Below are 27,394 nucleotides of genomic sequence, written 5' to 3' on the forward strand. Positions count from 1 at the left end.
ATGGGATGTGAGGTGAGAGGTGCTGGGGCAAGTAAGGACACCAGGGCCTAGAAGAAAAGATCTCAAAACGTAGAGCAGAGTGTGCACGAGGTGTCTTTTACCCGCATCCATCTTTCTCTCTCTTCTGACACATTTCTGCCTTTGCCACTGTGCCAGGTGCTCCATTAAAGCAATTGAGGCTGCCCTGGGTGCCCGCCAGTGGAAGAAGGCGATTTATATATTAGATATGCAGGACCGGAGCACTGCATCCAAATACTATCCTCGCGTGGCCCAGCACTATGCGTCTCTGCAGGAGTATGAGGTGAGGAAGAGCCCTTTCTGCAGCCTGAGGCAATGCAGTACCTGACGACAGGAGAGAACCCAGCACAGGAAACGGGGCCACCTTACCAAGTCCTTTCTGGGAACCAACCTCGCCACCTAAATGGAGACAAATGGTTTCCTGTCCTTATTTCATTCCAACATGACGCAGACCTTCCTTCTGTGCCAGCTTGAGTGATTCTTCATGAATAATTCCAACTTAGTTGAAATTTAAAAATCCTTTGTTTTACAGAAAGGCAAGGCCCTTTAAACTCCCATTGTTTTGGGTTGGTCTTTTCTTCCAAGCAGTGTAGGTGTGAGACACCCATAGTTTTCTTTTCTTCTCTGTTATGAAATGACTAGAGGACTGGTGCACAAAATTCGTCCCCTCAGCCTGGCCTGCACCCTCTCCAATCCGGGACCCCTCGGGGGATCTCTGACTGCCGGTTTAGGCCCAATCTCTAGGATTGGGCCTAAACCAGCAGTCAGCCATCCCTCTCACAATCCAGGACTGCTGGCTCCTAACCCCTCTCCTGCCAGCCGGCCTGATCACCCCTACCCACTCTGCCTGCCAGCCTAATGTCCCTAACCGCCTCTGCCTGCCCACCTCTGCCTTGGCCCCTGCCTCCATGGCTTTATTCGGAAGGATGTCCAGAAGATGTCTAATCTAATTAGCATATTACCTTCTTTTTTTTAAAATATATTTTATTGATTTTGTACAGAGAGGGAGAGAGATAGAGAGTTAGAAACATCGATGAGAGAGAGTCATCGATCAGCTGCCTCTTGCACACCCCCCACTGGGGATGTGCCTGCAACCAAGGTACATGCCCTTGACCAGAATCGAATCCGGGACCCTTCAGTCTCCAAGCCGATGCTCTATCCATTGAGCCAAACTGGTCTCGGCAATATTACCCTTTTATTAGTATAGATAACAGTACCCCAGGCTCTATTCCAGCCTGGCTGAGGTTTATTCTTTCCTCCTACCAGCAGCTTTAACTCATTGCTCTGACCTTTTTATTCTGTCTCTCTCACCCACAGATTGCTGAGGAACTCTACATTAAGGGAGACCGGACAAAAGATGCAATAGACATGTACACCCAGGCTGGCCGCTGGGAGCAGGCACACAAGGTAGAGAAGTGGGTGGAGTTCATGACAAGAGAATCCTTCTTTTGTGGTGGTGGTGCCACTCTCCTTAGTGTCTGATCTCCCATTCCCATGGTTCCCAGAGAGCTGAGAAAGTACCGAAATGTAGTTTGGGTACCTTTGATCCCTAGCCACAGGGAAAGGCAAGGATGAAGAGACCCATGTTCCCAAACCTATAATTCTGAAGATCAGATGGGCTGGGGAATCTGGAATACCACTCCTGACACCCTATGACATTGGCAGCTGTGTTCTCACTTCTGCTCCCAGAAGCCGGTGGGTACTGTAGGAGCATGGTAATGGAAACATATGCCCCCAGCACCCCAGCACAGGGAATCTCTAATCCTCATGTCTTAGCAGAATATAGTTCTTACTTGGCTTCTTATGGCCTTGGAATTCCCTTAGCTGACTAAGGAGAGTGCAGTAACACACTCCTGTGGGTGATGAGAAAGTGCAGAGTCCTGAGAAAACAAGGTCCCTCAAGCCCTCTGCTTCTCCTGGGAACTGGCACCTGAGGCTGTTCTGCCTTTGTGTGCACAGCTGGCGATGAAGTGCATGAGGCCAGAAGACGTGTCGGTGCTGTACATCACCCAGGCACAGGAGATGGAGAAGCAGGGCAAGTACCGCGAGGCTGAAAGGTGAGCCGAGGCCCCCCAAGTGTGGAAGGAGATGAGGCTTCAGGGCTGAAGGGAGGGCTGGGGTCTGAGGGTGGGTGCCCTCTGTTCAGATGGCAGTGACAAGACCTCTTAGGAATGACTCCAGCAACAGGAATGTGGGTCTAGGAGGCCCACGTGTATCTCCCATCCCCAGGCTGTACGTGACAGTGGAAGAGCCTGATCTTGCCATAACCATGTTCAAAAAGCACAAGTTGTATGATGATATGATCCGCCTGGTAGGAAAGCACCACCCAGATCTCCTCGGTGACACACACCTACATCTGGGCAAGGTGAGCCCTTCCTCTGTCCCTGCTCACCCCGTCCTCGAACAAGCTCCGGCTGCCCTTCTCCATCCTGACCCACCTTTCCGCAGGAGCTGGAGACCGAAGGCCGACTACAGGAGGCTGAGTTTCACTACCTCGAGGCCCAGGAATGGAAGGCAACAGTGAACATGTACCGGTCCAACGGGCTTTGGGAGGAAGCTTACCGGGTAAGGAGTCCAGGCCACATCATCTTTCCTATATCCACACCTATATACCCACTTTCTCATGCAGTCTTAAGGGTTTATGAAATCTGTCCTTGGACCATAAGCAGGTTAAGAGCCCTTGAAACTTAGCCTTCTTCCTTGTTGTCCTAGCGCAGGTACCTGATCCTTGTCAGAGCTGAGGTCAGGCCGGAGATGAGAAGGGAGCAGCCACGTAGCCCTGTTCTGGAGGATTACGAGGGGCTTTGCTTTGCAGGTGGCCAAGACTCACGGAGGAGCCAATGCCCACAAACAGGTGGCTTATCTCTGGGCAAAGAGCCTGGGAGGAGAGGCCGCAGTGAGACTGCTCAATAAGCTGGGACTTCTGGAAGCTGCTATTGACCATGCTGCCGACAACTGGTGAGGCACTGAGCCTTCTCTCCACTGGCCCCTTCGGGACAGAGCCTCTGAATAGCACAGAGAGAGAAGGATGTAGATCTCGAGCACTCCTAAAAGCGGAGGCAGAGTGAAGAAATGTGGTAGAGAGATCCTTAGAAGGACTTGACAGAGAGGCAAGGATGAGTTAGTAAGTCTTCCCCTATTGCCTGGGTCTCAGAACGGTGTTAAATCTTTTGCTGTCCGAAGGATAAAAATGGAGCGAGACCAGCTTTTAACGCTAAAATGTACTGAGCCAGTAACTTACTTCTGAGTAACAGAAGTGTGATTCCGTTAAATGCAAAATGAGCTTTTCTTAAGTAATACTATGAACACCTGTAGTAACCCTGCATCGAGCCAGTGTGGAGGGTGGGTAGTCTCGCTCATCTCTGAGACTGTTTCTCTGCAATGTGGGCGTGGCCCCGGAGGAGGCAGGAGCAGCAGGAGCCCTTCCTGCCCTGTCGGTGTAGTGCTGAGGCTCACTCCTTTCCCTCCCTCCTGCTCATCCCACTTTACACAGCCCTGGCTTTCCCAAATGTGCCCTAACCCCCAGGGCAGTGATGTGATGTCACAGGGCTGCCTGCCTTTCTTTACATCAATGCTTCTCTATCACTTCATACCGGTTTCTTTCTCAGTCTTTCCCTTCCCCTCAATTCTTGCCCCTTCTGTTTTCTCTTGCCCTCCCTTTCCCTTTTCCTCTTATAAACAGAAGTATTGAGCCCTAACCAGTTTGGCTCAGTGGATAGAGCATCAGCCTGTGGACTGACAGGTCCCAGGTTCGATTCTGGTCAAGGGCATGTACCTTGGTTGTGGGCACATCCCCAATAGGAGGTGTGCAGGAGACAGCTGATAGATGTTTCTCTCTCATCAATGTTTCTAACTCTCTATCCCTCTCCCTTCCTCTCTGTAAAAAGTCAATTAAAAAAACTATTTTATTTTATTTAAAAGAAGCATTGAGTAGGCAACCTTATCTGCACCTTCTCTTTCAGCTCCTTTGAATTTGCTTTTGAACTCTCTCGGCTGGCCCTCAAGCACAAGACCCCTGAGATTCATCTCAAGTATGCTATGTACCTGGAGGATGAGGTATGGCTGTGACCCTTCTCCATTGCTTTTGGCCCTGACCACAGAACCCTCCTTTCTATCCCCCATCCCACTGCTGCCAGATGTTCACGTCTCCGGTCTCAGAGCCGCCTGTGGTGCCCACCTCCTCATGTGTGGCTGCCTTTCTCTCCCTCTAGGGTAAATTTGAAGAGGCTGAAGCTGAATTCATCAGGGCTGGTAAACCCAAGGAAGCAGTCCTCATGTGAGTTACCCAGAAACTCCTAAATCCTGTCCTGCCAAGCCCAGCCCCAGGACCTTTCATTGTCATCTTCACCTTCATCCAGACCTCTTACCAATAGATCTTATACCCACTCAGTGGCAAGGCTGTTTGCTTCAGTCCTATACTTAGCCTCTCCTATGTTCTCATCCGGGAGCAGGTTTGTCCATAACCAGGACTGGGAGGCAGCTCAGCGTGTGGCCGAAGCCCACGACCCTGACAGTGTCGCGGATGTGCTGGTGGGGCAGGCCCGGGGGGCCTTGGAGGAGAAGGACTTTCAGAAAGCGGAAGGACTGCTGCTTCGGGCCCAGAGGCCAGGCCTGGCCCTCAATTACTATAAGGTGGGACAAACGCCGAATTCAGGGCCATGAGGGGTGGGGGAGAGCATATGTAAGCCTAGAGAGCGTTACACTGACCTTTAGTACTGAGTAAGAAGGTCAGGTTGTACTGGGGAGAGGAAGGAGAGAAAGAGGAAGACAGGTCCCAAGACCCAGGGTCAGGGGGTCATATTTCACGTAGCAGTGGGAGGCTGTCACCCCTGCCTCTGCCCTCCTGATACCTGGGAATCTGAGCAGGAGGCTGGATTGTGGAGTGATGCCCTGCGGATCTGCAAGGACTACATGCCCGGCCAGCTGGAGGCCCTGCAGGAGGAGTATGAACGGGAAGCTACCAAGAAGGGGGCCAGGTATGAAGCCGAGGGGCCAGGAAATGTGGGTAGGGCTAGTAGTGGGGATGAGTATAAAGCGACACAGGAGAGACTGCCCTCCCGTTCCTGGTCACAAGCACTGTCCTCTCCACAGGGGCATGGAGGGGCTGGTGGAGCAAGCTCGGCAGTGGGAGCAGGCTGGGGAGCATAGCCTTGCAGTCGACTGTTACCTCAAAGTGCGGGACACAGGAAGCAGCGGCCTGGTGGAGAAGTGCTGGATGAAGGTGAGGCTGCCACACCCTCCCCGGCCTCCATTCATACCCAGCACTCCTCAAACACGGTCTTTTCCCTCCTACCTCCACCTTTTTGTTTTCAATCAGCTAGCAGGTGTCTACTGAGTGCCTGCCAGATGTTAGATCCAGAACTTGCAAAGGCTATAAATGGGATAAAAGAACCCTGACAGTCATAAATGGAGGGAAGTTAGACTAACATGTGGCTCAATTAATTAATATTGTATCTGAGTGTAGTGATTACCTTAGTGACCACTCAAGTGTGTGATTAAAAGTGAAGTTCAGGGATGCCCTGGCCGGTTTGGCTCAGTGGATAGAGCGTTGGCCTGTGGACTTCAAGTTCCCAGGTTCAATTCCAGTCAGGGGCATGTACCTTGGTTGCAGGCACATAACCAGCGGGGAGTGTGCAGGAGGCAGCTGATCGATGTTTCTAACTCTCTATCCCTCTCCCTTCCTCTCTGTAAAAAATAAAATGTATTTAAAAAAAACAAAAACAAAAAAACAAAGTGAAGTTCAAGGAAGCTTTGTGAGGAAGAGTGAGGCCTGTGGCCAGAGCTGGAAGGGCAAAGTCCAGACCCTGGAGCTGGAGCCCAACGGAGCTGTGAAGAAAGCAGGGGCTTCTCCACCCAGCAGCTCCAAAAAATCTTAGCAGATTAAGCCAAGCCAACATGCTTCATCAATCCTAAGACATAATCGCATTTTAGTATCTTTGAAATTGGGATACATGTACAGTTTAAGTGATGTGCCTTAGGTTCGAGGACATGGGGTTCTAGGAGTTATGAAGGGGAGGCTGATCAGCCCCACAATAAAATGCTGGTGGATGATGCCCTTGTAGAGTTTCCCTCAGCTTTTGAGACCTTGCAATTGAATAGCCCCTAGAAGTTGTAGGGGAAGGAAGAAGGATGATGACTGATTATGAGCATTTAGCAGATTTTAATCAGCAAGTATTTATTAAATATCTGCTGTGTTAATCCAGGGCATTGTTTACTATGGCCTGTGCATGACTATACTTTCTTCAGATCTGTCAGAGGATGGCTTCCTGGATGGGGGCACTTTATTTATTTTTTAAATATATTTTATTGATTTTGTACAGAGAGGAAGGGAGAGAGATAGAGAGTTAGAAACATTGATGAGAGAGAGTCATCGATCAGCTGCCTCTTGCACACCCCCAACTGGGGATGTGCCCGCAACCAAGGTACATGCCCTTGACGGGAATCGAACCCGGTACCTTTCAGTCCCCAAGCCGACGCCCGGTTTTGGCATGGATGGGGGCACTTTAAACTTTGACAGGTTTGGCAGGTAAAGAAAGAAAGGCAAGAATAAATTAGGAGAGCCCAGCCAGCATGGCTCAATGGTTGACTGTTGATGTACAATATGAACCAGGAGGTCACAGTTCGATTCCCTGTCAGGGCAGCACATGCCTGGGTTGTGGGCTCTGTGTGGGGTGTGTAGAAGGCAGCCGATGATTCTTTCTCATTATTGATATTTCTATCTCTCTCTCTCCCTTCCTCTCTGAAGCCAATAAAAATATATTAAAGTCCTAGCCTGTTTGGCTCAGTGGATAGAGTGTCAGCCTGTGGACTGAAGGGTCCTGGGTTCGATTCTGGCCAAGGGCCATATATGTATATATTTAAAAGAATAAGTGGGGGGAAAGCCAGGAGGATTCGCATAGTCTATAGCTAAATTACAGCGTGTGGAGATTAGAATCTAGTGAGGCTGTCAGCATCACAGTGGAAACAGAGTAAGCACACAGAATACTTGGTCTGTAGACTTACTGAGTTTTAGGGTTGGAGATGTCTCTAAGATCATTTAGACCAGCACTGTCCAACAGAAATAAAATGAAGTCACAAAGGTAAGTTACACAGGTAATTTAAAAATTTCTGGTAGGCCGAAACCGGTTTGGCTCAATGAATAGAGCGTCGGCTTGGGGACTGAAGGATCCCAGGTTCGATTCCGGTCAGGGGCATGTACCTTGGTTGCGGGCATATCCCCAGTAGGGGGTGTGCAAGAGACAGCTGATCGATGACTCTCTCTCATTGATGTTTCTAACTCTGTATCTCTCCCTTCTTCTCTGTACAAAAGCAATAATATATATATATATATATATATATTTTTTTTTTAAATAAATAAATAAAATTTTCTGGTAGCCACGTTCAAATAAATTTTAAAAAACACAGTGAAAATAATTACAACATTTTATCTAACCCAATATATCTAAACTATTATTTCAACATGTAATCGACATAACAACTTATTAAGATGTTATACATTCCTTTTTCCATACTAAATCCTTGAAATCTAATGTGCTTTTAAGCTTACCGCACATCTCAGTTGGGCCCAGCCACAGGTGACTAGTGGCTGCTGTTCCGGACAATACAAGTCTGGACAAACCATCACTTTCATGATGTGGAAACAGGCTCAAAAAAACCCAACACAAATATTTACAAAATGTCCTGGGCTCCTATTTTAGGGTTTCCTATACCAAGATTCTATTTGTGACAAAGAACTTGAGAAACCAGTTTGTCAAAGGTGGCAGGACCAAATGCAGTGACCTTAGACAGCGAAGAGTCTGAAAAGAGGACAAGTAGAAAGGTGCTGATGGTCACTTAAAGGCTCTGATGGACCACCAAGACAGGCTTTCCCCAGGAGGGTGGGAGGTGAGCTCATGGAAGGTTTAAGAGAAAGTTGACAACTGGAGGTAAAAAAAAAAAAAAAAATCAGGCTGAGGACCCCTAGCAGTCTTTGTCTCTCCTACTATCTATTTCCATCTTCTGCTCCACCACTCAGGCAGCCGAACTCTCCATCAAGTTTCTGCCTCCCCAACGCAGTCTGGAAGTAGTTCGGGCTATCGGACCCCAGCTGATTGGAATTGGAAAGCACAATGCAGTAAGTAGGTTCCTGGGACTGAAAAGACCGATTTCAGAGAGATGGGTAGAATGGTGACATCTACACCCAGGAAAGTGCAGGAGGTGGGCCTCTGGGCAGTGGTGGTGTGCAGTTCTGGGGAAACAGAGGGAAAAGTTCACAGGGGGAAAACGGAGGTGAGGAGGAGGAGGATGGTCTCCAGTCTCTGATTTCCCACCATGAAGGCTGCAGAGCTCTATCTGAACCTGGACCTAGTCAAGGAAGCCATCGATGCTTTCATTGAGGGTGAGGAGTGGAACAAGGCCAAGCGAGTGGCCAAGGAGTTAGATCCCCGGTGAGTTCCTATCCCCCTTCTCTCTGGGAAATCTTACTTCCTTTTGTAAAAAGTGGGAGACAGTTCTCATGGGAAGGGTGTGACCATGAGACCACACCAGGACCATGAAGTATTTTATCTCTGTCCATCTTCACAGGTATGAAGACTACGTGGACCAACATTATAAAGATTTCCTTAAGAACCAGGGCAAAGTGGACTCGGTGAGACCTGTGGAGTTAGCAGGAGACAGAACACACAGAGACTCAAGAGATTCTCTCCCTCTTCTCCCCTTCATGTCATCTCCTCTCTTTCCATTGATCCACAGCTGGTGGGTGTAGATGTGGTGGCTGCTTTGGACCTGTATGTGGAGCAGGGCCAGTGGGACAAGTGCATTGAAACAGCTACCAAGCAGGTACTGCTCTCTTATTCCCATTCCTAGCTCTTCTGTACAAGTTTCCTGGACTCCACACCTGCCCCAGAGCTCTCTGCTACTCCTGTAAACCCAAAAGATGACTAATCAGCACCAAAGAGCTTAGTCATACATTGGGGTCAGAGGCCAAGCTGGCCCTTTGCCTCCTAAACAAATCCACAACCTAGTCACCACCTCACCCTCACTGCCTGGTCTTATTGATCCCAACCTCCCCCTTGCTTTTTCTCCACCCCTGGAACAGAACTACAAGATTCTGCACAAGTACGTGGCTTTGTATGCAACTCACCTGATCCGAGAGGGTGACTATGCCCAGGCACTGGCCCTGTACGTGCAACACGGAGCCCCTGCTAACCCACAGGTACCAGCTTGCTCCTTGAGATGAATGTATCCTTCAGGCAACTGTTTCCTTCTCCTTGAGAACCACCCTGCCCTCTGGAACTGTCTTTGTTACGGATTCTTTGATCAGCAGCATGCCCAGAAACCCCACCCAGTCTCTTCCAAAATGTACAGCCCTTCTGGAGGATTTACCCACTGAAGAAGCACCAGCTTTCTAAGCTTTTAGCCAACACACAGGGAACAGGAAGGGCCTAGGAGCTTGGGAGGGAGGAAAGTAATGGTAACAAGCTGGAGGGGAGGGGGGGCGGGAAGGGGTGAGAAGAGGGAGGGAAAGGTGCAGGTCCTTGGTTGTAAGGGTTTAGGGTGGAGATCTTAGGGGAGGTCCCAGGGGAAGATCTCAGATGCAGCAGCTTTTCAGGTGTGTCTAGTTCTCCACTGATCTTCAGCGCCTGGGGATGGGGGTTCATTATCCAATGCAGCTGGACCTGAGGTCCCTGCACACAAGGCTAGGGCCGATTTCCCCCGTGAATGAATGAACAGGGCTCTCCTGAGCATTAACAGCTCTCAAGTATTAGCCCATTGACACTGACTGCATTCACATTCACATATTTACCATCACAGATCACCGGTTAGTAGGAAATAGTTATTTTTTTACTCTTATTCATTCTCTTCCCTAAAATATAATCAACACTTTCTCCATCATTGTTTCCTAGCTCCTCCACACACATTTACAGCCTTTTTTCCTCTCTTTGACCCCACTTCCACTGATTTCCTTCTCACTCAGCTCTTTTTGCCCTTCAGAACTTCAACATCTACAAAAGGATCTTCACGGACATGGTGAACTCACCTGGGACCAACGGTGCCGAGGCCTACCACAACTGGGCTGACCTTCGGGATGTCCTCTTCAACCTGGTGAGGAAGCCAGGTCCACAATAGTGGACTGCCTGTCCCTGTCCTCGTCTCGTCTTTCAGGCACATAAATCCTTACCCTCTGATGTACTGCACCTGCCTTCGTCCAGGTGGCCATCACGTGACTACTCTATGGCCCTGGTACTCCTCTGATCCCTGACCCAGGCTTTATTCTCCATCTGCTCCAGTGTGAAAACCTGCTGAAGTCCAGTGAGGCAAACTCTCCAGCACATGAGGAGTTTGAGACGATGCTGCTGATTGCTCATTACTATGCCACTCGCTCTGCGGCCCAGAGTGTCAAACAGCTGGTGAGATGGAGGGGGAAGCACTCAGTCTTATAGATGCTTCTTCAAATGTATGAAGTTGGATGAATTCAAGTTCTGGATTCTCAAGCCTAGCCCACTTCTCTCCTAGCTTTTCTTCTGTTCAAGCAACTCTTTAACCCTTGCTGAGATGGTTTTCTCCTTGCCTCCTCTGAACTTCTCAGGGCTCCGTGCCCACACAGCGCAGCTTCGTTATGCTTAAACATTCAAATCCCTTGATTTCTGTACTCAACTCTTATACACACACCTTTGCCCTATTAACAAATTGTATCATTATTTCATGTACTTAGACAATTCTAAAAATTTAGACTCTGTGCCCAGTTCTGCGAAGATGAAAATACTAAAACTCAGAATGGCTTGAGATGCAGAGCAGCTTAACAATGATGTTGGTTTTCTGGTTCGATGGCTGCCTCAGTCATAGGCTCATTGGTCTGATAGCTCAGTCACTGAAGTGCCAGGGTCATAGAGCTTTGACTTTAATCCACAGGAAACTGTGGCTGCCAAGCTTTCTGTTTCGCTTTTACGTCACACCCAGCTACTACCTGCAGACAAAGCCTTTTATGAAGCAGGCATCGCAGCCAAGGTAAGCTGGGACGAGGAAGGGTGGGGTTAGGGAGAAAAGGAGATCCAAAATTGGTAGACTACCCTGGGTGCTCGGGGAGAGCTAAGCTGAGTGCGGGGCTGGTGTTATGAAAGAGCGCAGTTTCCTGTGTCTTCCTGGATTCTTCCCCCTGCACCCTGCAGCAGCAGCATCCAAGCCCAGCTACTCACTTCCACTTGCAACTTTTCTCTGTTGCAGGCAGTTGGCTGGGAGAACATGGCCTTCATCTTCCTCAACCGCTTTTTGGATCTGACCGATGTGAGTAGGGAGGCTGTGCCCAGAGGTTTAGAGATTTTGCCTGTCACAGACTGGGGCTATCTCATGGCTGCTCACTCTGCCACAGGCAATCGAGGAAGGGACTCTGGATGCCCTTGACCACTCCGACTTTCAGGATACGGACATTCCCTTTGAGGTGCCACTCCCAGCCAAGCAGCACATACCGGTGAGGACACAGGATTGGAGAATGGGAGGCTCGCCAGTGTGAGTGCATTGAGAAGGGGGACACACTTTAGGATGATCCTCCCAACCCTCTGTACCAGCCATCAGTCCACCACAACTTTGGAATGATCTCAGTCCTCACTATTCCTAGTAGAAGCAGAGGAAAAAGCTAAGGGTGTGACTGACCCTCAATTCAAGGAGGACCATTTATGGATGAAAGGATGACAGCTCCCCAACTCCCCCACTAACCATCCTCCCGCGTGCCCTGCCCTGTATAAAGCTGTGCTCCCTGTGTCCTTCCCAGGAGACTCAGAGAGAAGAGGTTCGAGACTGGGTGCTCACAGTCTCAATGGACCAGCGGCTGGAGCAGGTTCTACCTCGGGATGAGCGAGGTGCCTACGAGGCTTCCTTGGTGGCGGCTAGCACTGGAGTTCGGGCACTGCCCTGCCTCATTACAGGTACAGAACCCTATAGCACCCCATGTTCTATGGTTGGTAGAAAGGAGGGGAAAACAGCAGGACCAAGAAACTATTTTACTGCCCCAGCTGGTTTGTCTCAATGGATAGAGCACCAGCCTACAGACTGAAGGGTCCCAAGTTCGATTCCAATCAAGGGCACATGCCCAGGTTGTGGGCTCAGTCCCCAGTAGGAGGTGTACAGGAGGAAGCCAATCAATGATTCTCTCATCATTGATGTTTCTTATATTTCCCTTCCTCTCTGGAACCAATAAACATATTTAAAAAAACAAAAACTATTTACTGATTTTGTAAAGGATGCAGAAGAACATCCCTACCCCTAAATTACTGTTTTCCCCCTTAATCCCCTCAAACCCCAATTCATGTTTTTTTCCTTCCCCTACAGGATACCCTATTCTGAGAAACAAAATTGAATTTAAGCGGCCAGGGAAGGCAGCTAACAAGGACAACTGGAATAAGTTCCTTATGGCTATCAAGGTTAGAGCGGGGAGACTTGAATGATGGGGCAGGGAGAACAGCACTGAAGAAAACAAACTAGCATGGTGGGATTGTCAAGAAGGCAGGTGCAGGCCCTGAACCCTGCCTACTGCCCATACTGATGGAGCTAATTTTCTTTATAGCACAAATGTTTTTCTCAGCACTGATGAGTTCCTCTGATGTTCTATTTGCTTACAGACCTCGCATAGCCCAGTGTGCCAGGATGTGCTGAAATTCATCAGTCAGTGGTGTGGAGGGCTACCCAGCACCAGCTTTTCCTTTCAGTAACTGGTAGAGCTCAGGGAAGAATATTAAATTCTTTGCTTCATTAAACTTTTGTAACTAACAGAGACCACTGTATTCTTTGATTAAGGTCCCCCAGTGTCCTTTCCCCCCAAATCAGAATCAGGTAGAAGAGTTATTTTATTATTTATATCATTCTATGGGTCAGTGGAAAGCCCTGTGGACTGAGCCTCTGGATCTGCACCTGCTTAATAGAAGAGAGAGCCTAGGTCAGAGGGCAAGCAGGATAACAAGGGACCAGACCCAGTTCTAAAAGTAACCCCTGCCCCTACCCTTTCCCAGGCTACCATCTTCATGGCCCATTACCTGTCCTAAGCCCAACTTTTCTGGAATGCCTGCATTTCTTGATTTTGATCCAGTAGCTGCTCATTATCCTGCCCCTTACATTTAGGATGATCAAGCTCTGTCAGTTGCTCCAGCTGCAGAAGAGGGTACAGTTAGCACTCTGGCCCTGAATTATAGTTCAGCATCTACTCAACACAGCCAATCTGTGCTGAATGAACCCTTCCTGTTCATTTTCCTTACCTGCTCCTGCAGCCCTTCCTTCCTGCAAGGCCCAACCCCACGGAGGGCGAGTGCTGCCACACAGCAGTAACCAGACAAAGCAGCCTCCGCTGCAGACATGAGCAAAGAAGGAATCCAGAGAGCCAAGGCTGTATCCTACAAGGTGAAGAAGGATGGGGGGGACTAAGAGGGAGCAGGGCAGGAGTGGCAAGTTGGGGTGATTGGAGGGGCAGACCAAGGCTTTGGGGATTGTAAAAAAAAAACTGAGCACACTCACATAGATTCTTGTGGGGTCAAAGGGGCAGTCAGCGTGTCCAGGCCCCTGGTCCAGCGGTAGTAAAGGATTCAGCAGTCCTGGATGGCAGTCGGCAATGAGCCGGCGGCCACCATTGGCCACAGTGAGTGACACAGCAAGGAGGAGGCCCAGAGAGCAGGCGGTGGACAAGAGCAGGTTCACCAGAGCTACTGCCAGCATGGCCCAGTGCTGGCAGGGTCAGAGAATCAGGTGAGCAGCCTGGAGTGGCCCACGTTCCCACTGGGTCTCTTCCTTCCCACTTAAAGATGAAGCTAAGTCAGCCCCCATTGCCCATCTCAAGGCCCTCATCATTAAAACTCCATAAACCACCCTCACCAGTCGTGGTTGAAGGAGATTTCTGGACGCCACGAGGGCCACAAGTCCCAGGGAAACACTCTGGAAGACACAAAGCCGAGTGAGGTCCGGAATGCTCTCCGCGCCGCCCGCCCACAACCCGGCCCGCCCGCCGCGCTCACCAGCAGCCCCGAGACCACGGAGATGACATTGGCAGCGGTGTATTCGGGGGTGACCGCCCCGCGGGGATTGGCCACGTGCCGCAGGACGGTGCCGTGCAGCACGGCCCCCAGCAGCAGGTTCACGTGGCCCACCAGGATCAGCGCGAGGCCCACGCGCATAAGCCGCCGCGGGCCCCGGACTGCGTCTGCGGAGCAGGGGGGGAGGGGCCGGCCTGAGCCCGGGGAGGAACTGGAAAGCCCCGCGCGACCACCCAAGGGGCCGTGGGACTGGTTTGAGGGTGGGTGCAGGAAAACGACAGCAAAGGGGCCCGGGTTACCGAATCTGCAGAGGCGGCAGCCCCTCATCGCGTCCTTCCGCGCCCGCCCTTTCCGCGCCCGCCGCCGGGCAGCTCTACCTGATCGCGGCCCCGCCCTCGCTCGCAGGCAGTTCCGTCCGGGCCCTACCTGGAGGCCCCACCTACGCGCCCGGGCGGGGCCCCGCGCCCCGCTCTGCCTATCAGGAAGGCACACAGGACGCTTTTAGCAAAAAGTAGACTTTTATTACAGCAGCAACTGAGGCGAATTGAATGGCCCCCCGGGCCACCACTGCAGCACCACCCTTATCTCCCGCCCCCTCCGCCCCAGCGGGATTGTAGAATTCAGCTCCCCGGCCATGGGCCTCCTTTCCACACAGGCTGGGCAGGAGCCGGCAGATCAGCTACGAACCCCCACCTAGAAGGCTGCTGCTGGGGAGGCCCAGGCCCACGTCTGTGCAAAACAAGTAAACAAAGTGCAGAGGGAGGAAGAGAAGGGGAAGGGGAGGGTGATGCTCAGAACCAGGGAGCCCCAAAGCCCTCCTAAGTAACAAAGGAGAGGGAGCCTCACAGGGTAATACTGACTGAGGGGAGGGGCGGAAGGCTGCAGCGGTCAGTGACAGCCACAACTCAGATGAGGGGCCTGGCCGGAGGAAACTCTAAGAGGAGACTGTGACAGCAGCTGAGTTGAGGGTGCTGTTCCTGGCAAAATTGAACTTGTTCAGGGTCTCCTCTAGCAGAGAAGTCAGCCGGCTCTGGTCAGCCTGAGGGAGAAAGCTCAGTGAGCTCTGCTGCGAGAGGAACGGAGGCAGCCCCGCAGCTGAAGGCAGAAACCTCACCTCGCTAATGAAGCCCAGCTGCACCAGCTCAGCCGCCAGCTCAGGGATGTTCTCATCTGACAGAGAAACAGGAAAGCGTGAGTACACGGTGCGAGTGAGAGGCTCCGAGCCCTTCCAAGAGCCCCAGTCAGTCTACTCTGGCTGGGAAAGAACGATACAAGCAAAACTATCAGATCCACCCTTAAATTTTAGTGGCTAATATATTTATTTATGTGAGCCAGTGTGCTACTGCCCTGCCACCTTCCCCTTCCCTGAATGTGCCCCTCACAGCTAAGGCTCATAGACTCCCATCCTCTGAAAGGAGACACTCACTTGGCATCAGGTCACAGCTCAGGTGCCGGTTCAGTTTGTCCTCCAGCTTCAGCAAAAGCGTTAGCTGGGGAAGAGGACAGTCAGAAACAGGCTCCTCTTTTCCACCCTCTGGCCACCCAACCCTATGCAGCCCTGGCCCTGAGCCTTACATGGTGTTTGACTCCCTCCTCCACCGACTCAATGTTGCATTGCATCAGCACCACCTGGGGAGAAGGGACCAGGGAGTGACATGGTTGCCAGGGAGCAGAAACACATTCTTTTCTTCAAAGGACAGAGCCTCATTTGAGATATCCTCTTCCCCCTTCCACCATAACCATACCACCGTCCATACCCCCATAGCCCACCTTGCGGGTCTCCACCTCAGCTGGTTCAGGTGTTGGAGTCTTGACAGAGGGGGGCACCACTGGTGAGGTCACCTCCTCCTGCTGTGGCTGCTGGGGCCGAGGCAGCCCAAAGGCTGTCAGGGGGTAGATCCCATTCCTAAAGGGAGATCAGACAAGCCATGTGGGCTCTATGCATGCCTTAGGACGCCCACCCCTGCTTCCTCAAGAAAGCTGCCTCACTCCCCTCTCACCTGACATCTTCGAGGAACTTATCCAATTCCAGAGCTGGTGACTGAGAGTACCTGGAGGAGAAAGACAGATTATGGAAGGAAGGAAACAAGCAAAACAGTAGATTCAACCATTCCCAGAGAATGGACAGTTGACAGAATCCTAAGGATGGTAGTGACCAATCTGTCCCTTTCAGACTCTCTCAGTTACTCACAAAGTCTGAACTGGTTCTCTTCCTGGTCCTGCAGGGATTTCAGCCAGTACAGCACTGGTATCCATGTTTTTGGTGATCTCCTCCAGTGCATTCTCTGGAATCATGTCTGGAGGGCACGACGGAATGAGAAGTTATCCAGGAATAGTAAGTCTAATGTCATAGAAAGTACAGAAGTCCTGGAGGGCGGGGTTAAGAATCCCTTAGCCCTGGCTGGTGTACTCAGTGGTTTTAGTGTTGACGCAGCAACAAAAGGTTGCAGGTTTGATTTCTGGTCATGGGCACATACCTGGGTGCGTGAGGCAACCAGTCAACGTGTCTCTCTTAAATCCATGTCTGTCTGTCTGTCTGTCTGTCTGTCTCTCTCTCTCTCTCTCCCTTTTTCCCCCCTCCCTCACTACCTTCCACTCTCTCTGAAAAGCAATGGAAAAAATATCCTTTGGTGAGGATTAACAACAAAAAAAGAATCCTTTTCAAAGTAGAAGAGAAAAAAATAGCATGCCAGTGATAGTTATAAGACTCCAGATAAAAAGAAAACTAAGAGGGCCAACAGGACTCACGTTGGTGTCCCACAATGCAGTGGGCAGCAAGGAGTTTCAGTGAGGGCACTTCAAACAGTGCTGGGTGGAACAGTAGTTCTCTGGCTGTTGGTCTGCGAGCAGGCTCAGACTGCAGGCACTTTTGAATGAATTCCTGGAAAAGGGAACAAGGAAGTAAAGCAGGCATTTGGCAAGCACCCCGCTGTATTCTTTCACTCTCTCATACTTAGCACAGGGCTTTGTATATACTAGGTGCTCTACACTAGTTGAGGAAACCAATTGCTAAATGTTATTGGAAAGGGCTTTGAGAACTATAAGGTATTATATAAAAGGTATCATTCACTGCCCTTCTGGTTTTAATAATTATTTTTCTGCTCTCCAACCATAAGCTTTCTCTTTTCTTTGCTGTTCGAACTTATTTTCCTTATTTTCTACCTCTCTGCTTTATTGGCCCAACTCATTGCCTACTTATCTTCTCCAACCCTCGCCAAATTTATCTTTTCCCAAACATATTCATTGTGGTCAATAATATTCAACATCCTTTTATTTCCTGAGCCTAGAACCACAATTTCCTTTGTCCACTACACTTATTAAATGCACTGGATTTCCCTTTGCCTTTTCTAAATCACCCCTTTCCATCTCCATAGGTCCCAGGATAATTAACTTTTCCTCCTTTCAACCTTGAAGGCCCATAATGTCATATTCCTAATCTTTCCCTTGAACACACCACCCCTAACACTGAACTGGAAACTTATTCCACAATAGACTGGGTTTTGGAATGTCCAAAATTCCACAAGATTTTCTTTTCTTTTTTATATAATTTTATTGATTTCAGAGAGAGAGAGAGGGAGAGATAGAAACATCAATGATGAGAATCATTGGTTGGCTGCCTCTTGCACATCCCCCACTGGGGATCGAGCACACAACCTGGGCATGTGCCCTTGACTAGAATCGAACCTGGGACCCTTCAATCCCCAAGGGGACACTCTATCCACTGAGCCAAACCCTGCTAGAGCTCAAGACTTTCTATTAATCTTCTTTCATTTCTCTCCCTTTCACACTTAATGTAATGAGTTACAAACTATCCTTGTTTGGACACTCCTGTCCTGAATCCCCTTACTGTAGTTTATCTACTGACTCATAACCCTTAGCTCATTATTTAAGGTCACTTTCTCTAACTAAAACTACAGTTGACCCTTGAACAACATGAGTTTGAACTGCATGGGTTCACTTACAATTAGATTTGTTTCAATAAATACCTGTACTGTTTTCAATCCATGGTTGGAGGGGGCAAACAGTATGCATTGACATATGCCATTTATACAGGGTACTTGGGCATCCCCAGAGTTTGGTATCTACAGGTGGTCCTGGAATCAATCCCATGTGGTTACCAAGGCATAACTTAAGTTTTAGGGGAGTCAAAAGTTATATGCAGATTTTTGACCGCACAGGGGGTGGGTACTCATACCCTGTGTTGTTCAAAGTCAACCGTGTGTGAGTCCCCAAATGACTGATCAAATTAAAACTGACTGATTTATTTAAAAATATCAAGACAGATGTCTTAGAACCAAGGCATTAGGGGTGAGTTAATTATAATTGACCAAATATAGCAGACTAAGTTTTTTGTTTTTTTAATATTTTTTTATTAAGGTATTATATTCGTTGCTTTTAAGCAGACTAAGTTTTAAGTTAATACTTTTGTATGGCCCATGAATGATGTTATAAATATCCAAATGGCTGTTGTCAGAAAAAAGGTTCTCTAGCCCTGTCAGAGAGTATACCAATTACCTGAGATAACCATAAAATTAATTTACCTCCATACTGAATTAATGATTACCTTTAACCCCATTATCACCCCTCATAAACCCTGAACTGTGTGTATATACAAAACACACAGTAGTCACCACACAGGGAAATGTTGACTGTTTTTGCATGTCCTTTTTGGTTATGTCCTCTTGCTCTTAGAAGAAAGCACATTCCTAGTAGGTAGAATAGAAGGAAAATTGAAGACATTTCAAACGTCTGTTAAGGAGGAAGTGACCCTGAAGACTCTTACCCTCTGTAATGGGTCTTCTAGAAGCTGGATGGCGCTGCTGATGGCTTCCTGTGGCACATATGAGGAGTCTCCGTTGCCCTGAATCTCCAGCACTGCCATCTGCACCAACGGGGGATAAAAAGGCAAGTGGAGAACTAAGAACCTCAGTGTTCCAAGTCACCTCTCAAGACCAGTACTCTGCTTGTCCTCCCCCATGGCCCCTTCCATCTTCTATTGACCCCTTTCCATCACCACCCTTCCCTGATGTGCTTTCCTCACCTCTAGTGCACACATGCCAAAGGAGTAGATGTCCACTGCCGTTGTCACATTAGTAACCTCTAAGGAAAACAGAGAAGGCTTTGGTGAATATGGATGGGAGCAGGGCATGGCAGAAATGCCTTTAAAAAAATTTTGTCTTCCAGTAGAGAAGGACTAGCAGTTTCAGTGATGTTACTTCTGTGGAAAACAGGATGGGGAGAGGGCAGAAAACTGGAATGCCTCACCTCCGTATTCTGGTGCAAAGAAGTGTAGATTCTTCTGCTCTTCCCGACAAGTCTTCACATGATTGTTGATAGTGTCAGGAGCCACTGGGAGTAGGGGAGATACCCACAATCTGACCACCATGAACAAAGCAGTTGCACTCCAGAGAGGCCCCCAAACGCCAAATTCTCTCCTGAAGTCTCCAACCCTCAAAAGGCACAAACCCTTTCCCATCAACTACAGACTACACCCGAGCACCACCTACCTCCCCTTTCTCAGGTCTACCACTTCTCATCGAATCCCTAATTCAGTTGCAACAAAGGTTCCACACTAAACCAACAGGTACATGGGGCTTGGGCTAGCCAAGGAACAATACAGGCTAAGGAAAAACTTTCACTTGTGACCTGTTCACCTTTCCCATAGCCCACATACATCTAATCCCTAATCACAGGAAAATGTCTGATGTAGTTCTTTCACTCCCTCTGCAAACAGCATAAAATAACAGGCAGCCCTTCCTAATCTAGGACCATTTGAGATCTCAGAAACTTAAAAGGTAAGAAGGTTACAACCTCCTTCTTACCCACCTCTGCTGACTAAAACTCAGAAATAGCTCAAAATTGAACCAATATTCTTGAGTCACTTTCACTTTTAATCCATGAAAAATTTTAGAACCCTTGCTCTATCCCCTTATCCTTCAGCATTGCCTGCCATACAGCTGATGGAGGAACCTGGGTCAGGCCCAATCTGGACTCACTCAAATCAGAAACAATGACTACATGTCACATAGTTTGGGAACACACTATGATTTAGGGAACCAGCCTGATGATGAGGGGAATAAGAATCTAGGATGTAAATGGCCAGCCAGGCAACAAGGAAACAAGCAGGTTATGGAAGGGCAAGCAGGTGAACGGCTGGTGGGGCAGAAGCGAAACAGGCATAATTAGGCTGGGGAGGTAGGACAATAGGGGTTGCTCCCACGACTGCATGCATTGGGCAGCCGCAAAGGGGAGCAGAAGGAGCACAAACAGAGCCCCATGTGGGGCAGAGGGAGCTCTCACCATTAGCAAAAATCCTATGAAACACTGTTGGGAACAGAGCAGCCCGTAAGCGGGAGGGAGGAAAACAGAGAAAAGTTGTGAGCGATGGAGCAGCCAAGCCCCAGACAAATGGCCACGCAAATCCCACACAAACACGGCACACAGAGATGTTAGACACTGCACACAGATACACAGCAAATGAAAGCACTCACAGCAGGCACAGTCTGGAACTTGCCTTTGGTAGGGTCCAGCCCCAGAGGATCAAGTTAGACCTTACACCCATCTCTTCCTGCCCTTTCCCAACTTCCTATCAAGATCTCTGTGATTCTCTGTATTTACGTTTCCCTCCAAAAAGCTGTACAACTAGGATTAGGCCCTTCACCCTTTCTACTGACAGGCCTCTCCCTATGAATTACCCCTAGAAAGGTTCTTTCTCTTATCACCAACCCACACCTCAGAACTTTGTTCCGTTCTCCCCATTCCTTTCGTCTTACCCCCATGTTTCCCAAAATCCCGAGGCTCCCCTGCCCAGAACCTCTCCCTCCCCTCACCAGAGCCAATCTTGATGAGTCCGTTGTGCTGGATGAAGATGGTGTCACAGGTCAGGTTCCCATGGATGATGGGGGGGTCACAGGAGTGCAGGTAGCTGTGGGGGCACTGGGCTGTTAGAGGGGCCACTGGGAAATTAAGGGCAGGGGGAACCCAGGGGTTAAAAAGAGCAAGGCCCTGGTGATCTCCTGCTGGTCACCACAAAGATAATCCCCATACTCTGAATCTCCATTATGCCTGATGAGTTAAATAGCTGGATAGGCACTGGGAGAAAGAGTTGGGAGACAGTATTGTGTTTAGGGTATTAGGAAGGACCCATTAAAAGACTCATTGGGGCCTAGACTTGATAGGATACGACTAAAAGTGGGGTGAGGCAGCAAAAACAGCAGAATAGTTCTCTGAAATCTCTTTGGAGGAACTAAATCAGGAGACACGGGAAAGGCACTAACCAGACCCTACATACCTTAGAGCAGAGAGGATTTGTGTGCACCAGCGCTTCCAAGCCTGGAACAGAGTGAGCAAGGGGCAGCAGTAATCCCTCTCTCAACCCTCTTCACAGTTCCCTCCGTCCCTTCCTGATCAGCTTTATAGTTAATGTAATATTTTTGAAACCCCCAAACCAGCTTAAAACTTTGTTCTCCCTCCATACCTTTTCATTCATAGTCTTGTGGTTCTTTTTGGTCTTCTTCAAAAATTGCTTAAGACTACCAGATGACATGTATTCTGTGATAAAAATGACCTAGAGAGGCAAAGCACACAAATGAGGCTTTATAGCAGAAATTATCTCCTGCCATATACACATTAACATATATAAATTTGGAAGCTTGTGTTTTTGGTTTTTTTTAAGTTTCTCTTTTGTTTTAATACCACTTCCTTAAATTTTATTTTTCAGGACTTCATCTCTTTTTTTGAAATATTTTTTTGTTGATTTTTAGAGCAAGAGAGAAACATAAATTGGTTGACACCCCACAGGAATCCCAAACCTCAATCTGGGCATGTACTCTGACCGGGAATCAAACCAGTGACCTTCCAGTGTACGGATGATGCTCAATCAACTAAGCCACACTTGCAAGGTCCACTTCCTAAATTTAGTAGGAATGAAAACTACTGAGCTATGTATGGGAAAGAAAAAATAAAAGCTCACTCATTTCTGCCCCATCTATAGCCACACAAAAGGCATAGGTGGTAGTCAAAGCCCTACTCTCATCACTATACCAGTTGATTCCAGTTCTATTTCAAAACTATCTTGTTTTAATGTATGTAAAGTAAAAATAAACGTAGCTAGTTTCTTGCAGTAAGCTCAGGAAAAAGTTCTTACCCTGGCCTTGTTCTCTTTAATGTCAGCCCAATACTTGTGAAACTTAACAATGTTGAGATGTTCCAACTGAATCAGATTATCAAACACAGCTCGGACCTTTTCCTGGAGCAGGGGAGACAGTGGGATTATTGGGTTAGAAGTCATTGTAATCCTGAAAAACCATTCCTTATCCCTCCCCAAAATGATTTAACTCCAACATACTCTGCTTGGTCAGTTTCCCAACACCAATCATCTTTAATACCAGCATTCTAACACCCCAGAGACAGTCTGTATCATTTCACCATTACCTACCTCCTGCAGCTTGTAGTTCTTGCGCTCAGAGAATTGTACCTCATTCCACACAACCTCTACGCCCTCCTCTGTATCCATGGCCAGGTATGCACTGTCAATACCTGGTACATTCCGCTGATTCACCTAAGAATTCAAATGAAAGGTTATTATAGTTACCTCGTGAGCCCCCAATTTTAATACTCCATATGATCATCTTCACCTAGGCTCTGACCTGCAGAAGTTTGGTCTGTACCTTTGAGAATTTGCCCCTCTACTTCTTACCTCTTAGAACTCACTCTCCTAAAAGTGACCCTTCCATCACCTTACCTCTTCTCGCCTCTTCTGCCAACGCCCACAGGGTGACTCTTCCAAGATCTCAGACTCATCTTCGCTTTCTTCTTCTTCTTCCTCTGGGGAAGCAGCTGAGGTCGTGGTGGAAGTCACGGGAGGTGACACTGACGTCAGGCCAGGAGCTGAGGATGAAGATTCTACCTTTGGGTCTGAGCCACTGCTGAGTACTGCCTGGGACTCCCCCTCCGACATGCTGGAACAAACACTCAGGCCTGCATTGGTTGGGGCAAGGATGGATGAAGAAGGCAGAAAGAGTCAGCATAGATCTATAAAGATTTTAGGAACAAATCCTAAAAAACATCATCTGGGATTAAAAAGAAAAACATACCTCCTTTGTTTCCTTAAAATCCAAACACAGTCCTGTCTGAACACTAAAGCCTTAACTACTCTCCTAATCTAGAGAAGAGAAGCTAGTTTGGTTGAAGATGACCCATCCAAGAGTGGCAACACAAGATTTATGGCAATACTAGTATAAAGCACCCTTAGTAAAGTCCAAATGAACAGCAAAACCAGGGGCCCAATTTTTTTCTCAACAAATATTTGCTCAATAGCCTTCCCTTTGAATCCTCATCTGCCCTATGTGCACTATGCTCAAGAACTAAGCTACATGGACACCATTCAGAACAGATTACTCCAAACCCCCAAATGTCCCACTTATCCAACCCAAAGGCTGGGCCTGTAGCACTTTCAGCCAGTTTATCTTATGAACCCTCAGCTGTCTTATTCCACTAAAACTAATCTTGGCATTCACTATCCATCCCTCCTACATACACAGGAGCCTGCCAGTCTATGGGGAGGCCACCCTTGGGCTAGGTGACAGGGAGTGGTTAGTGACTTCATCCCTGATGACCTCATCTTCCCTGTGATGTGAGTGTGGCAAATGGGTATTGAATAGCAACATTTTTTCTCATTCACTCATTCAACAGATATGTATTAAGCACTTATTATGGGCCAAGCACTGGGCTAGGTGTTTGAGATACAATGACTAAAGAAAACAATGTTTATACTCATGGAGTCACAAATTTAAAGCAGATCTCAGACTTGAAGCTTCCAGCTTTCATTTCATTCACATGTCTCAAAGGCACCATCCCCTGGGGCACTGGATCTGACATATGTACCCCTTTCAGGTACAAATAACTCAAGATACTGTACAACATTCACCTTCCATGGCTCAAAGGCACCATACCATTCCCTGGGGCACCGGATCCACCTTCCTGTACTCCTTGCAATTACAAGTAGTTATAGGAGCAAATACTAAAGTACTATACAGCATAACATTTTTTCAGGGGCATAGCTACTGGAAGGAAAAGATTGCTCAAAAGCTAAAAATCACTAATTGTCCAGATAGTCATAGAACAACCATAGTCTGTTATTCCATTTCTCTAACAAAAGGCGTAAAGAATTGGAACCTGTGTGTGCTGGTCTCAAGGGAGTGCTCTCCAGTACGAAAATGTTATCCTGGAAAGTAGAGTTGGTCCTCACAGTTAGTTCAGAATAGAGATCTCTGATCAACACCAATCTTTTGAAAAAACCTTATTTCTTTTTAGAACTTGAGAATGCTCCCTTCTGTCCATCTCTTCCCCCAACCTATACTGTTTAAAAAAACAAAAACAAAAAAATATGTTTATTGATTTCAGAGAAGAAGGGAGAGGAAGAGAAAGACAGAAACATCAATGAAGAAAATCATTGATTGGCTGCCTCCTGCACACCCCCTACTGGGGGATCAACCCTGCAACCTAGCCATGTGCCCTGACTGGAATTGAACCCAGGGCTCTTCAGTCCACAGTCCGATGGGCTAACCTACACTACTTTTAACTCAAGTCAGGGGATTTTTATTAGATGACACCCTACTAAATACCAGGGAGCAACAAAGCATACATAGAAAATCTGGCAAGATATTATTTCACTACGGTATTTTTTCTAGGTTCTTGACTATCAAACATTTTTATTCAACCAGCCAGAGAAGCTATAATGTGAATGTGTTAGTAAACCACCAGAATATGAGTTAACTTTGGTTACTTTCTAGAGTAGCTATTAAGATAGAATATATCCGGAATCCGAACAGCTAAGTGAAATTTCCAGCTTGACTACAATAGGAAATACCAGTGGAATTCTAAATACTGGAAGCCTGTAGCCAATAGACTCTAAAGAAACCTCTGGACCCAGAACACAGACTATTAATCCACAGCAGGGCACCACAAGAAAAGCCAAGGTTTCATCAATCATAGGATGCCCTTTGCATGTGCTTGTATTCTCCCTCCCTAATCTTTCCCCAGTAGGCAAAATAAAGGCAATGCCAAGACCCCCCATCACTCCCTCTCCTGAAGAAGAAATCTTTGCGACGCTGGGAGTTTTGCCCAGGGTCGTTCAAAGGTTTGAATAAACCACGTAAGGAAAAGGCCATTTACGCCCCTAAATGAATCTTCTCGCGGCCTCCAGCCACCCCGAGATGCACAGTGTGCTAATTTCTGAGCAATGTGGGCAGATCATCCCGCAAAGTTTTTCTCCGAGATTTCCATTCCTTGGACGGCAGCCCTCTGCATTGCAACTCCTCAGCCAAAAGCTCGGAGGCCGCAAGCCTCTGGCTGCGCTCACCCGGATCGGGCCTAGAGGGCCTCTGAGACAGACCTCAGGGCTCTGCGGCCAGAGGCACAGCAGCTCGGGAGGAATTTCACACTCCAACAGGTCCCCCGCCAGGTGCCGGCGGGGGAACGCGGCCCGCAGGCAGGCCGGCAGGCCCGCAGGCCGGGAGCGAGCGCGCCACCTCAGCGCCGAGGCCCGCGGCGCCGCCACAGGCGCAGGCCACGCCCCCGCGCCGGCAGCGCGCGGACCCGGAGCAGGCGCGCCCCGTGGCTGCGCTTCCGCAGGCCGCCCGCCCGCCCGCGCCCCCGCCCCCGCCCCCGCGGCCAGCCCCGCCTCTCGCAGCCGGAGTTGGACAAGAACGCCGGACCTCGCGCCCAGCGCCGGCAGGGTTCCGGGCGGCCGCCGCCGCCTCCACCCGGGGGAGGTGACGAGGGCCCGGCTATGACTGTGGAGCCCAGGCCGGGCCCTCGGCTCCCGCGGGCCGGGCCTGGGCCGCCGAGTAAGCAGGGCCGCCTCCGGACACCCGCCTGCCGGGGTCCCCCCGCCCCAGGCCGCGGAGACCGACACTTCCATCATCTCGCAAGACCCCATCCACCCGCCCCAGCCCCCCTGGGCGCTCACCTGCCGACTCGGCTTCCCGCAGCCTGCGCTTCAGCTCCCGCTCAGGTTCCGGGGCCGCAAAGCCGAAAGCCTCCCTCACAGCTGCGCTCCGCGGCGCAACCGAACTGCGGGCCCCGCCCTCCCGGCGACCCGACCAACAGATGGGCGGTGCCGCATTGCCGCCGCGCTTCCATTGGGCGACGGCGCGGGAGAGGGCGGTGCCTCGGAGAGATGGTCGCCGGCCCGGATCGCTTTCCACCCGCTCTCCTCCCCCTGAGCTTGTCCGGCCGAGACCTCTCCGAGGCTTCGGTCTTTTCGGTCTCAACTGGGGCTCATCTCTGTCCACTCGATCCATTCCAGGTGCCCCGGGAGGTTCCGCTGGACGAAGGGAAGGCCTTCTCCCTCTCTTTGAAGGCGCCATGACAGTTGCTGTCCGACTAAAAGACAAAAGGAGCCAAAGAAGTAGCTTCAGTTCTGGAGGAGCGCCCACCCACTTTCATTCTTTGGGGAGACTTCGCAGAGCTCCAGTTATTCAGAAAGCTTTAAAAATTTACTGAACACATTAACGCTGAACACAGTTGATGTTTTGTGATTGCATAGCACTGATATTTGCCAAAACTTTGTCAAAGCTTTTCACAGATGTTTATCTCATTTGCCCCTCATAAGAAATTGAAATTATCATTCAATGATAGTGGACAACTGCAAAAAACTGAACCAGAGGCATTAAGCTATTTACCGAAAATTGGTAAGCGTCAAATCCAAAACAGTAAGACTCATCTAATAAGACTTCCTTGAAAAGAAGTTTCGGGGGGAAAGACTCTGGGAGACCCCGTAGATGTGCTAAAACCAAACCCAAAGCCTGAAGGATAGCAGTTCACTCTGCCCTTAGACACCTATTATGGAGGGAGGAGGATAAACCCATCATCAGAACTTGGGAATGTCGTAATCACCAAATTTCATTATCCTTAAAGGGAATTTCTAGGTCTACTTAGAGGAAAAAAGGAAGCTGGCAAAAGCCTCTCCTTTTCTCATCTCTTCACTTCAAAATACTGATTTTAAAAACCAACCTTTCATCCTTACCATCAAAAGAGAAGGTTCTAACACTTAGACATCTGCTGTAAGTTATGGACCTTGTTTTGGATTTACCCACCAAAGTTGACATACAATTTCAGGTAGTTGACATTATAAATACTTGTCCTAATCTCAAAGAAAAGATGTTTCTCCTCTCCTGATTAACCTCTTCTGTGAGCTCCAAAGCAATTGGAACACTTGGCCTGTGGGTATACTCTAATTAAATATCAGTTGATTTTTTTTTTAAGGGAGGACTAGGAGCTTCCCTTTTCTGTAATGTATTTTTATTGATTTCAGAGAGGAAAAGAGAGGGACAGAGAGAAACATCAATAATGAGAGAGATTCACTGATTGGCTGCTTTCCG

The 27,394-nt window shown here is 48.9% G+C and overlaps 3 protein-coding genes across 5 annotated transcripts in view; 1 reads left to right on the forward strand and 2 right to left on the reverse strand.

Moving 5' to 3' along the window:
• The window catches only part of IFT172 (intraflagellar transport 172), a 35,755-nt gene extending 22,996 nt beyond the window's left edge, over nucleotides 1-12,759 (forward strand). The window contains exons 25-48 of the mRNA XM_036434914.1: nucleotides 157-301; nucleotides 1,336-1,425; nucleotides 1,978-2,075; nucleotides 2,248-2,383; nucleotides 2,467-2,583; nucleotides 2,834-2,976; nucleotides 3,981-4,074; nucleotides 4,230-4,294; nucleotides 4,470-4,650; nucleotides 4,885-4,994; nucleotides 5,110-5,239; nucleotides 8,033-8,131; nucleotides 8,335-8,444; nucleotides 8,581-8,644; nucleotides 8,749-8,835; nucleotides 9,095-9,211; nucleotides 9,991-10,101; nucleotides 10,287-10,406; nucleotides 10,909-11,004; nucleotides 11,221-11,280; nucleotides 11,366-11,464; nucleotides 11,765-11,918; nucleotides 12,322-12,413; nucleotides 12,612-12,759. Coding sequence (XP_036290807.1) covers nucleotides 157-301; nucleotides 1,336-1,425; nucleotides 1,978-2,075; nucleotides 2,248-2,383; nucleotides 2,467-2,583; nucleotides 2,834-2,976; nucleotides 3,981-4,074; nucleotides 4,230-4,294; nucleotides 4,470-4,650; nucleotides 4,885-4,994; nucleotides 5,110-5,239; nucleotides 8,033-8,131; nucleotides 8,335-8,444; nucleotides 8,581-8,644; nucleotides 8,749-8,835; nucleotides 9,095-9,211; nucleotides 9,991-10,101; nucleotides 10,287-10,406; nucleotides 10,909-11,004; nucleotides 11,221-11,280; nucleotides 11,366-11,464; nucleotides 11,765-11,918; nucleotides 12,322-12,413; nucleotides 12,612-12,701 — 2,608 coding nt within the window. The 3' untranslated portion in view covers nucleotides 12,702-12,759. The remainder of the gene's footprint in view (nucleotides 1-156; nucleotides 302-1,335; nucleotides 1,426-1,977; nucleotides 2,076-2,247; nucleotides 2,384-2,466; nucleotides 2,584-2,833; nucleotides 2,977-3,980; nucleotides 4,075-4,229; nucleotides 4,295-4,469; nucleotides 4,651-4,884; nucleotides 4,995-5,109; nucleotides 5,240-8,032; nucleotides 8,132-8,334; nucleotides 8,445-8,580; nucleotides 8,645-8,748; nucleotides 8,836-9,094; nucleotides 9,212-9,990; nucleotides 10,102-10,286; nucleotides 10,407-10,908; nucleotides 11,005-11,220; nucleotides 11,281-11,365; nucleotides 11,465-11,764; nucleotides 11,919-12,321; nucleotides 12,414-12,611) is intronic.
• A 59-nt stretch (nucleotides 12,760-12,818) lies between these two features.
• KRTCAP3 (keratinocyte associated protein 3) lies at nucleotides 12,819-14,433 on the reverse strand. Of its 2 annotated transcripts, none has more exons than XM_036434918.2 (7): nucleotides 14,309-14,433; nucleotides 13,992-14,176; nucleotides 13,852-13,911; nucleotides 13,498-13,704; nucleotides 13,242-13,376; nucleotides 13,023-13,135; nucleotides 12,819-12,903 (listed from the first exon to the last, which is right to left on the reverse strand). In XM_036434918.2, exons 1-6 carry the CDS (start codon nucleotides 14,334-14,336, stop codon nucleotides 13,028-13,030), a joined length of 723 nt encoding a protein of 240 aa, XP_036290811.1. In that variant the 5' UTR covers nucleotides 14,337-14,433; the 3' UTR covers nucleotides 12,819-12,903; nucleotides 13,023-13,027. The 2 variants fall into 2 exon arrangements, with proteins under 2 accessions (XP_036290811.1, XP_036290810.1); XM_036434917.2 differs by having other exon boundaries at nucleotides 12,819-12,900; nucleotides 14,309-14,432.
• A 75-nt stretch (nucleotides 14,434-14,508) lies between these two features.
• NRBP1 (nuclear receptor binding protein 1) lies at nucleotides 14,509-26,132 on the reverse strand. 2 transcript variants are annotated; one of them, XM_036434915.2, is made up of 19 exons: nucleotides 25,981-26,132; nucleotides 22,753-22,988; nucleotides 22,447-22,569; nucleotides 22,156-22,257; nucleotides 21,487-21,576; nucleotides 21,301-21,341; nucleotides 20,840-20,934; nucleotides 20,310-20,333; nucleotides 19,275-19,358; nucleotides 19,051-19,109; nucleotides 18,793-18,891; nucleotides 16,758-16,890; nucleotides 16,201-16,306; nucleotides 16,010-16,060; nucleotides 15,780-15,915; nucleotides 15,585-15,638; nucleotides 15,436-15,499; nucleotides 15,124-15,179; nucleotides 14,509-15,048 (listed from the first exon to the last, which is right to left on the reverse strand). In XM_036434915.2, the coding sequence occupies exons 2-19, from the start codon at nucleotides 22,966-22,968 to the stop codon at nucleotides 14,944-14,946; spliced, it is 1,638 nt and encodes a 545-aa protein (XP_036290808.1). In that variant the 5' UTR covers nucleotides 22,969-22,988; nucleotides 25,981-26,132; the 3' UTR covers nucleotides 14,509-14,943. The 2 variants fall into 2 exon arrangements, with proteins under 2 accessions (XP_036290808.1, XP_036290809.1); XM_036434916.2 differs by lacking the exon at nucleotides 20,310-20,333.
• Between the last annotated feature and the right edge of the window lie 1,262 nt (nucleotides 26,133-27,394).

The sequence above is a fragment of the Pipistrellus kuhlii genome, unplaced genomic scaffold (genome assembly GCF_014108245.1).
Source record: "Pipistrellus kuhlii isolate mPipKuh1 unplaced genomic scaffold, mPipKuh1.p scaffold_m20_p_13, whole genome shotgun sequence".
Classification (NCBI taxonomy): Eukaryota; Metazoa; Chordata; class Mammalia; order Chiroptera; family Vespertilionidae; genus Pipistrellus; species Pipistrellus kuhlii.